The sequence below is a fragment of the Anolis carolinensis genome, unplaced genomic scaffold (assembly GCF_035594765.1).
Source record: "Anolis carolinensis isolate JA03-04 unplaced genomic scaffold, rAnoCar3.1.pri scaffold_7, whole genome shotgun sequence".
In the NCBI taxonomy this organism is placed as follows: domain Eukaryota; kingdom Metazoa; phylum Chordata; class Lepidosauria; order Squamata; family Dactyloidae; genus Anolis; species Anolis carolinensis.
In genome coordinates this window covers 10920474-10931423 of record NW_026943818.1, presented here as the reverse complement: position 1 = coordinate 10931423, position 10950 = coordinate 10920474, and the positions used below count along the sequence as shown (strand labels likewise).

The 10950-nt window shown below is 42.3% G+C and overlaps 1 protein-coding gene across 4 annotated transcripts in view; it reads left to right on the top strand.

Annotated features, from left to right (window-relative positions):
* The window catches only part of nsmf (NMDA receptor synaptonuclear signaling and neuronal migration factor), a 65512-nt gene that overhangs the window by 15338 nt on the left and 39224 nt on the right, over nucleotides 1-10950 (top strand). For all 4 annotated transcript variants that reach the window (XM_062959089.1, XM_062959088.1, XM_062959087.1 and 1 more), the window contains exons 2-3: nucleotides 7268-7329; nucleotides 8962-9486. In XM_062959089.1, the coding sequence (XP_062815159.1) occupies nucleotides 7268-7329; nucleotides 8962-9486 (587 nt within the window). The remainder of the gene's footprint in view (nucleotides 1-7267; nucleotides 7330-8961; nucleotides 9487-10950) is intronic.

Here is a 10950-nt window from a genome sequence, read left to right as displayed (position 1 = left end):
GTCTGGTTATGCTGGTTTGTGAGGACAACTACTGTACAGTATATAATAAATGTTCATTTTTTTGTTCAACAATAAATGTGAATTCTTCTTCATGGAAAAATAAGACATCCCCTGAAAATAAGACCTATCGCATCTTTGGGAGCAAAAATTAATATAAGACACTGTCTTATTTTCGGGGAAACAGGGTAGTGTTCATGTGGCCCGCCCTTGGTTTATTGTTCTTTTGATTTTGCTTAATGTAGTGTATATTATCTTTTATTGTATTGTTTAATGTGTTATGATTTGTTGTTCTATTTATATTCTGTGATATTGTATTGTTCTGGGCATGGCCCCATGTAAGCCGCCCCGAGTCCCCATTGGGGAGATGGTGGCGGAGTATAAATAAAGTTTATTATTATTTATTATCTTACGGTGGCCAAAGCCAGGTCAGGAAGGGCCCTATTCCTCTTCTTCCTTATTTGAGTTTCTCTTTGTGCCAAAGAATGAAGCAGTTTGTTGTGGAAGGCTTTCATGGCCGGAATCACTGGACTGTTATGAGTTTTCTGGACTGTACTATCATGTTCCAGAAGCATTCTCTCCTGACGTTTCGCCCACATCTATGGCAGGCATCCTCAGAGGTTGTATTATTATTATTATTATTTTGACACAGCAAACGAGATAGATATGCTGGATTTCGTATCACAGAATCACAAGTCGAACACTTCCCAAGTGTCTAGGACTGTGTGATGTAATTATTATTATTATTATTATTATTATTATGACACAGCAAACGAGATAGATATGCTGGATTTCGTATCACAGAATCACAAGTCGAACACTTCTCAAGTGTCTAGGACTGTGTGATGTAATTATTATTATTATTATTATTATTATTATTATTATTATTATTATTATGTCCCAGCAAACAAGATAGATATGCTGGATTTCGTATCACAGAATCACAAGTCGAACACTTCTCAAGTGTCTAGGACTGTGTGATGTAATTATTATTATTATTATTATTATTATTATTATTATTATTATGTCCCAGCAAACAAGATAGATATGCTGGATTTCGTATCACAGAATCACAAGTCGAACACTTCTCAAGTGTCTAGGACTGTTTGATGTAATTATTATTATTATTATTATTATTATTATTATTATTATTATTATTATTATGTCCCAGCAAACAAGATAGATATGCTGGATTTCGTATCACAGAATCAAAAGTCGAACACTTCCCAAGCATTTAGGACTGTTTGATGTATTTATTATTATTATTATTATTATTATTATTATTATTATTATTGTGTGTCGAAGGCTTTCATGGGCGGAATCACAAGGTTGTTGTATGTTTTCCGGGCTGCCTGGCCATGTTCCAGAAGTATTCTCTCCTGACGTTTCGCCCACATCTATGGCAGGCATCCTCAGAGGTTGTAATATTATTAGTATTATTATAGGAGCCTCTGGTGACCTAGGGGATAAAAGCCTTGCGACTTGAAGGTTGGGTTGCTGACCTGAAGGCTGCCAGGTTCGAATCCCACCCGGGGAGAGCGCGGATGAGCTCCCTCTATCAGCTCCAGCTCCATGCGGGGACATGAGAGAAGCCTCCCACAAGGATGGTAAAACATCAAAACATCCGGGCAATGTCCCCTGGGCAACGTCCTTGCAGACGGCCAATTCTCTAACTCCAGAAGCAACTCAGGTTGCTCCTGACACGAAAAAAAGTATTATTATTATTATTATTATTATTATTATTATTATTATTATATTTTATTATGACACAGCAAACAAGATAGATATGCTGGATTTCGTATCACAAAATCACAGGTTGAACACTTCCCAAGTGTCTAGGACTGTGTGATGTATTTTCGGATGATGCGTGCAGATCCCAACAGGGTGGCCTTTTGCAGTTGGCAGATCGTTATTTTGTCAATGTCTATTGTTTCCAAATGCCGGCTGAGATCTTTAGGCACGGCACCCAATGTGCCCATCACCACCAGGACCACCTGCACTGGTTTCTGCCAGAGTCTTTGGAGTTCAATCTTGAGGTCCTGATAGCGGCTGAGTTTTTCCTGTTGTTTTTCGTCAATGCGACTGTCACCTGGGATGGCGACATCCATGATCCAAACCTTTTTCTTTTCCACAACTGTGATGTCTGGTGTGTTGTGTTCCAGAACTTTGTCAGTCTGGATTCGGAAGTCCCACAGTATCTTTGCGTGCTCATTTTCCAAGACTTTTGCAGGTTTGTGATCCCACCAGTTCTTTGCTGCTGGGAGGTGGTACTTGAGGCATAAGTTCCAATGAATCTTTTGGGCCACATAGTTGTGCCTCTGTTTGTAGTCTGTCTGTGCGATTTTCTTACAGCAGCTGAGGATATGATCCGTGGTTTCGTCAGTTTCCTTGCACAGTCTGCATTTTGGGTCATCAGCTGATTTTTCGATCTTGGCCTGAATTGCCTTTGTCCTGATGTCTTGCTCCTGGGCTGCAAGGATCAGGCCTTCTGTCTCCTTCCTTCTTCAGGGTCCCATTCGTGAGCCAGAGCCAGGTCTTCTCCTTATCAGCTTTTCCTTCAATTTTGTCAAGGAACTTTCCATGCAGTGTTTTGTTGTGCCAGCTGTCAGCTCTAGTTTGTAGTGCGGCTTTCTTGTACTGGTTTTTTGTCTGCTGTGTTTTGAGGAGTTTCTGATTTTTGACTTCAATCAAAGCAGGTTCTTCACTTTGCTTTCCATCTTCTGCCAGGGCATGGTCTTCTTCTTTGACTGCTTGTTTTCCTTGCAAGAGTCCTCTGCCCCCTGATCTTCTAGGCAGATATAGCCGGTCAACATCACTGCGAAGGTGCAGTGAATGATGGATGGTCAGGAGTTTTCTTGTTTTTCTGTCCAAATTGTCCAGTTCCGCCTGTGTCCAGTTTATGATGCCAGCAGTATATCTTATGACAGGTATGGCCCAGGTGTTTATGGCCTTGATGGTGTTGCCTCCATTGAGCTTGCTTTTGAGAATTTTTCTGACCCTTTGTGTGTATTCTTTACTGACCACAGTTTTCACATGTTCATGCTTGATGTTGTCCAGCTGTAATATGCCCAGATATTTATAGGCTTCTGGCTGGTGACACTTTATTGTTTGGCCATTAGGCATATTTATGCCCTCACTTTCCATGATTTTTCCCTTCTTCAATGCCACTGTCGAACATTTGTCCAAACCAAACTCCGTGATGATATCAGTGCTAAAAATTCGGACAGTGTTAGTCAGATTTCTGTTTCCGTTTTCCCATATAGCTTCAGGTCATCCATGTACATCAGATGCGAGATTTTGTGAGATTTCTTAGATGTTTGACAGCTGAGATTTGTTTTTTGTAAGATTGTTGACAGAGGGATCATGGCAATAATGAAAAGCAGAGGGGACAATGAGTCTCCCTGGAAAATTCCTCTTCTGATGTTGACAAGTCCATAGCTTTCATTTTCAACAAACAGTTCAGTTTTCCAGTGCTCCGTCATGTTTTCAATGAAGGTGCCAATGTTTTTACAAATCCCGATGGCGTCCAGGCACTTGATGATCCAGCTGTGTGGGAGTGAGTTAAAGGCCTTTTTGTAGTCAATCCACGTCATGTGAAGATTAGCTTTTCGGCTTTTACAGTTCTCCAGAATCATTTTGTCAATCAATAACTGGTCTTTTGTGCCCCTGCTTTTCCGATTGTTATTATTATTATGATGTTTATTTGTATCCAAACCGATACTCAAAGCGGCTCACAACAAGCAAGTCCTCAGGGCGGATTTGGTTTCTTTGAGTCCTTGGAGTCTCTTTCTCTGGAGCTTTTGAAGCAGAGGCTCGTTGGCGATCTGTCGGGAGTGTTTGGATTGTGTCTTGCTGTGTGGTTGGACTCTTTCCCTGGACACCTGTGTGAGCTTTTCCAACCTGATATTTTAAATTTGAAGCAGCAACCACGGAGCCAGTATCTTCTACCAGACCTTTCTTTTCTCCGGCTCTGTAAAGAACCCAAAGCCAGGTCCTGATCTCCCCGAAAACTCTGTCTCTTTGACTTTCCTATGAGCACAATAATATATTTTTAGTCTGGCCGGCCTGAAATAGCAGCTGACTTGACGGCTGAAATATTTCGCCAGTTGGTTTGGAACGAGGGGGTCTCCGAAACCATGTCTGGCTGCTCCAATCAGTTTCCAGTCCCCGAAAGAATCCAAACTGGACGAAGTCCTATTATGCTTGTCTGAAACCAGTTTGGCACAAAGTGGTTCCCTCTGAAATCTATGCGTCCAAATGCTCAGAAACTACAGTAGATTTAGTCGGGCAAGGTTTGATCGATGTTGCTGAGAAACGAAACCACGTTCATTCTCTCCGGGCTCGGGCTCTCGGTCCCAAACGGCTTGGCCCAGCGCTTCCCAAGACGGTTAATTAAAACTCAGTTTAATGAGGCCTAGATCTTGGCAAACAGCAGAATTGCGGCTCCGATTTGCAGGGATCCCTAAAGGCAGACGAGAAGGTTTGAAACTGGATGGCCATCTGTCGGGAGGGCTTTGCTGGCGCCTTCTTGCAGGGCAAAATGGACTTGGGTGCCCCTTTCAACTCTAAGATCCTATGATCCCATGATAGGCTGGATGGCCATCTGTCGGGAAGGCTTTGATTGTGCTTTTCCTGCATGAAGGCAGGAGGGGGTTGGACTGGATGACCTTTGGGTGTCCCTTCCTATGATCCCATGATAGGCTGGATGGCCGTCTGTCGGGAAGGCTTTGATTGTGCTTTTCCTGCATCATGACAGAAAAGGGTTGGACTGGATGGCCTTTGGGTGCCCCTCCCAATCCTAGGATCCCATGATTGGCTGGATGGCCGTCTGTCAGGAAGGCTTTGATTGTGCTTTTCCTTCATCATGACAGAAAAGGGTTGGACTGGATGACCTTTGGGTGCCCCTCCCAATCCTAGGATCCCATGATAGGCTGGATGGCCATCTGTCGGGAAGGCTTTGATTGTGCTTTTCCTTCATCATGACAGAAAAGGGTTGGACTGGATGGCCTTTGGGTGCCCCTCCCAATCCTAGGATCCCATGATAGGCTGGATGGCCATCTGTCGGGAAGGCTTTGATTGTGCTTTTCCTTCATCATGACAGAAAAGGGTTGGACTGGATGGCCTTTGGGTGCCCCTCCCAATCCTAGGATCCCATGATAGGCTGGATGGCCATCTGTCGGGAAGGCTTTGATTGTGCTTTTCCTGCATCATGACAGAAAAGGGTTGGACTGGATGTCCTTTGGGTGCCCCTCCCAATCCTAGGATCCCATGATAGGCTGGATGGCCATCTGTCGGGAAGGCTTTGATTGTGCTTTTCCTTCATCATGACAGAAAAGGGTTGGACTGGATGTCCTTTGGGTGCCCCTCCCAATCCTAGGATCCCATGATAGGCTGGATGGCCATCTGTCGGGAAGGCTTTGATTGTGCTTTTCCTGCATCATGACAGAAAAGGGTTGGACTGGATGTCCTTTGGGTGCCCCTCCCAATCCTAGGATCCCATGATAGGCTGGATGGCCATCTGTCGGGAAGGCTTTGATTGTGCTTTTCCTGCATCATGACAGAAAAGGGTTGGACTGGATGTCCTTTGGGTGCCCCTCCCAATCCTAGGATCCCATGATAGGCTGGATGGCCATCTGTCGGGAAGGCTTTGATTGTGCTTTTCCTTCATCATGACAGAAAAGGGTTGGACTGGATGTCCTTTGGGTGCCCCTCCCAATCCTAGGATCCCATGATAGGCTGGATGGCCATCTGTCGGGAAGGCTTTGATTGTGCTTTTCCTGCATCATGACAGAAAAGGGTTGGACTGGATGTCCTTTGGGTGCCCCTCCCAATCCTAGGATCCCATGATAGGCTGGATGGCCATCTGTCGGGAAGGCTTTGATTGTGCTTTTCCTGCATCATGACAGAAAAGGGTTGGACTGGATGTCCTTTGGGTGCCCCTCCCAATCCTAGGATCCCATGATAGGCTGGATGGCCATCTGTCGGGAAGGCTTTGATTGTGCTTTTCCTGCATCATGACAGAAAAGGGTTGGACTGGGTGGCCTTTGGGTGCCCCTTCCAATCCTAGGATCCCATGATTGGCTGGATGGCCATCTGTCGGGAAGGCTTTGATTGTGCTTTTCCTGCATCATGACAGAAAAGGGTTGGACTGGATGGCCTTTGGGTGCCCCTCCCAATCCTAGGATCCCATGATAGGCTGGATGGCCATCTGTCGGGAAGGCTTTGATTGTGCTTTTCCTTCATCATGACAGAAAAGGGTTGGACTGGATGTCCTTTGGGTGCCCCTCCCAATCCTAGGATCCCATGATAGGCTGGATGGCCATCTGTCGGGAAGGCTTTGATTGTGCTTTTCCTGCATCATGACAGAAAAGGGTTGGACTGGATGTCCTTTGGGTGCCCCTCCCAATCCTAGGATCCCATGATAGGCTGGATGGCCATCTGTCGGGAAGGCTTTGATTGTGCTTTTCCTGCATCATGACAGAAAAGGGTTGGACTGGGTGGCCTTTGGGTGCCCCTTCCAATCCTAGGATCCCATGATTGGCTGGATGGCCATCTGTCGGGAAGGCTTTGATTGTGCTTTTCCTGGATCATCACAGAAGTAGGTTGGACTGGATGTCCTTTGGGTGCCCCTTCCAATCCTAGGATCCCATGATTGGCTGGATGGCCGTCTGTCGGGAAGGCTTTGATTGTGCTTTTCCTGCATCATGACAGAAAGGGGTTGGACTGGATGTCCTTTGGGTGCCCCTTCCAACCCTACGATCCTATGATCTCATGATAGGCTGGATGGCCATCTGTCGGGAGGGCTTTGATTGTGCTTTTCCTTCATCATGACAGAAAAGGGTTGGACTGGATGGCCTTTGGGTGCCCCTCCCAATCCTAGGATCCCATGATAGGCTGGATGGCCATCTGTCGGGAAGGCTTTGATTGTGCTTTTCCTTCATCATGACAGAAAAGGGTTGGACTGGATGGCCTTTGGGTGCCCCTCCCAATCCTAGGATCCCATGATAGGCTGGATGGCCATCTGTCGGGAAGGCTTTGATTGTGCTTTTCCTTCATCATGACAGAAAAGGGTTGGACTGGATGGCCTTTGGGTGCCCCTCCCAATCCTAGGATCCCATGATAGGCTGGATGGCCATCTGTCGGGAGGGCTTTGAGAGTTAAAGAAAACGATATTTTTTAAAAAAATGTTGTGATGTTTAATTGCATTCTTTTCTTTCTCTTTTTCCTTTTTCTTTTCTTTATTATTTCCCCATCTCCGTCCAAACCAAAGGGCTGCGAGGGCCTTTGGAGACTATCTCTCCCAAAACCACCCCGAAGGCAAGAATGGCTCAGGTAAGAGGTGCTAAGAATCGTACTAATACTACTAATATGTATAAATAAATCTATAATAATAATAATAATAATAATAATAATAATAATAATACCAACATGGTGCTGGTGTTGTAGACCACTGCATAATGTGGTAATAATAATAATAATAATAATAATAATAATAATAATAATAATAATAATAATGATAATAATAATTTGGATAAGGAGGGTATCTATTGCTGGAACAAGTCTAACGGGGTGGCGTTGGTGTTGCAGACCACTGCATAATGTAGTCATAATAATAATAATAATAATAATAATAATAATAATAATAATGATAATAATAATAATTTGGATAAGGACGGTATCTATTGCTGGAACAAGGCATTGGTGTTGCAGACCACACAGTCCTAGACACTTGGGAAGTGTTCGACTTGTAATTTTGTGATATGGAATCCAGCATATCTATCTTGTTTGCTGTGCCATAATATAATAATAATAATAATAATAATAATAATAATAATAATAATAATAATAATAATAATAATAATGGGATCTGCGCGCATCATCTGAAAATACATCACACAGTCCTAGACACTTGGGAAGTGTTCGACTTGTGATTTTGTGATACGAAATCCAGCATATCTATCTTGTTTGCTGTGTCATAAAATAATAATAATAATAATAATAATAATAATAATAATAATAATTTGGATAAGGAGGGTATCTATTGCTGGAATAAGTCTAACGGTGTGGCATTGGTGTTGCAGACCACTGCATAATGTAGTAATAATAATAATAATAATAATAATAATAATAATAATGATAATAATAATTTGGATAAGGAGGGTATCTATTGCTGGAACAAGTCTAATGGGGTGGCATTGGTGTTGCAGACCACTGCATAATGTAGTAATAATAATAATAATAATAATAATAATAATAATAATAATGATAATAATAATTTGGATAAGGAGGGTATCTATTGCTGGAACAAGTCTAATGTTGTGGCATTGGTGTTGCAGACCACTGCATAATGTAGTCATAATAATAATAATAATAATAATAATAATGATAATAATGATAATAATTTGGATAAGGAGGGTATCTATTGCTGGAACAAGTCTAACGGTGTGGCATTGGTGTTGCAGACCACTGCATAATGTAGTCATAATAATAATAATAATAATAATAATAATAATAATAATGATAATAATTTGGATAAGGAGGGTATCTATTGCTGGAATAAGTCTAACGGTGTGGCATTGGTGTTGCAGACCACTGCATAATGTAGTCATAATAATAATAATAATAATAATAATAATAATAATGATAATAATTTGGATAAGGAGGGTATCTATTGCTGGAATAAGTCTAACGGTGTGGCATTGGTGTTGCAGACCACTGCATAATGTAGTAGTAATAATAATAATAATGATAATAATAATAATAATAATAATACATCACACAGTCCTAGACACTTGGGAAGTGTTCAACTTGTGATTTTGTGATACGACATCCAGCATGTCTATCTTGTTTGCTGTGTCATAATAAAATAATAATAATAATAATAATAATAATAATAATAATAATTTGGATAAGGAGGGTATCTATTGCTGGAATAAGTCTAACGGGGTGGTGTTGGTGTTGCAGACCACTTGCTGGCGGAGTCCTACTTGGGCCCCGAGGACTCTCCCGAGATGCTTCCTCCGGCCCCGCAGAACAAGCGCCGGCTGTCACTCATCTCGGACGGCAAGTTTGAGCGGAGCTTTTCGGAGGAAGGCGGGGAGAAGCTCCCGGGCGAAGGCCCCAAACCGAGGGTCTACACCATCTCGGGCGAGCGGCCCATGCTGTCCCAGCACCAGAGCGAGAGCATGGAGCTGGTGGTCCTCAAAGGAGCGGCCGAGGCCGAGGCGGTGGCGACCGGAGAGGAGGGCGAGGGACGTGGTGAGCGTGGGTCCCAATCCCAGAACGGAGGCAGCTCCCACGACGTGGGACGGAGCTGCAAAGGCGACTGGGCCGGCCCCAAGGAGTGTCCCGGCTGCGTCCCGTTGGCCGGCACATCTCCAGAGCACCACCACCATCACCACCACCACCACCATCACCACCACCAAGCGGGAGAGACGAGCTGGCGCCGGAAGAAGCTGGAGCGGATGTACAGCATCGACCGGGGCCCTGGTACGTCAATCCTTAGCTTGGAATAGTTATTAGATGGGCAAAGTTTTCGTGACTCCTTGTTATTCGTCGTAAGTTAGATCAAATTCATCAAATCCGTACTTACAAATCCGTCGCATTAAAATCAGTTAAATCTGTATCATGATGTACTGAAAACATTGACTACAAAAATGGCTTGGATAATCCAGAACGTTGGATAAGCGAGTGTTGGATAAGTGAGACTCTACTGTACTTCCAAGTTTTGTAAGTCGCATTAAAATTAGTTAAATCTGTACTTTAAAATTGCCTTTTTACGTTTAACGTTTTAACTGTTTACTAATATTAGATCTGTTGTCGAAGGCTTTCATGGCCAGGATACCTCACAACCTCTGAGGATGCCTGCCATAGATGTGGGCGAAACGTCAGGAGAGAATGCTTCTGGAACATGGCCACACAGCCCGAAAGACATACAACAACCCAATATTAGATCTATTAGTAAACATGTCCTAAATGTTTGATTTATATATTTATTCTATTTTTGTTATTTTTGAGTTGTTCGATAAGTACAGTAGAGTCTCACTTATCCAAGCTAAACGGGCCGGCAGAAGCTTGGATAAGCGAATATCTTGGATAATAAGGAGGGATTAAGGAAAAGCCTATTAAACATCAAATTAGGTGATGATTTTACAAATTAAGCACCAAAACATCATGTTAGACAACAAATTTGACAGAAAAAGTAGTTCAATACACAGCAATGTTATGTTGTAATTACTGTATTTACGAATTTAGCACCAAAATATCATGATGTATTGAAAATATTGACTACAAAAATGACTTGGATAATCCAGAACGTTGGATAAGCGAGTGTTGGATAAGTGAGACTCTACTGTACTTCCAAGTTTTGTAAGTCGCATTAAAATTAGTTAAATCTGTACTTTAAAATTGCCTCTTTACGTTTAATGTTTTAACTGTTTACTAATATTAGATCTATTAGTAAACATGTCCTAAATGTTTGATTTATATATTTATTCTATTTTTGTTATTTTTGAGTTGTTCGATAAGTACAGTAGAGTCTCACTTATCCAAGCTAAACGGGCCGGCAGAAGCTTGGATAAGCAAATATCTTGGATAATAAGGAGGGATTAAGGAGAAGCCTATTAAACATCAAATTAGGTTATGATTTTACAAATTAAGCACCAAAACATCATGTTAGACAACAAATTTGACAGAAAAAGTAGTTCAATACACAGCAAATGTTATGTTGTAATTACTGTATTTACGAATTTAGCACCAAGTATCACGATATACTGAAAACATTTACAAAAAAGCATTGGATTATCCAGAACCTTGGATAAGTGAGTCTTGGATAAGTGAGACTCTACTGTAGTTGAAATTATTAGATGTGCAAAGTTTTCGTTACCGCTCGTAAGTCAGATCAAATTCATTTAATTCGTACTTACCGGATTCAAATTTACTAGGTTTTGTAAG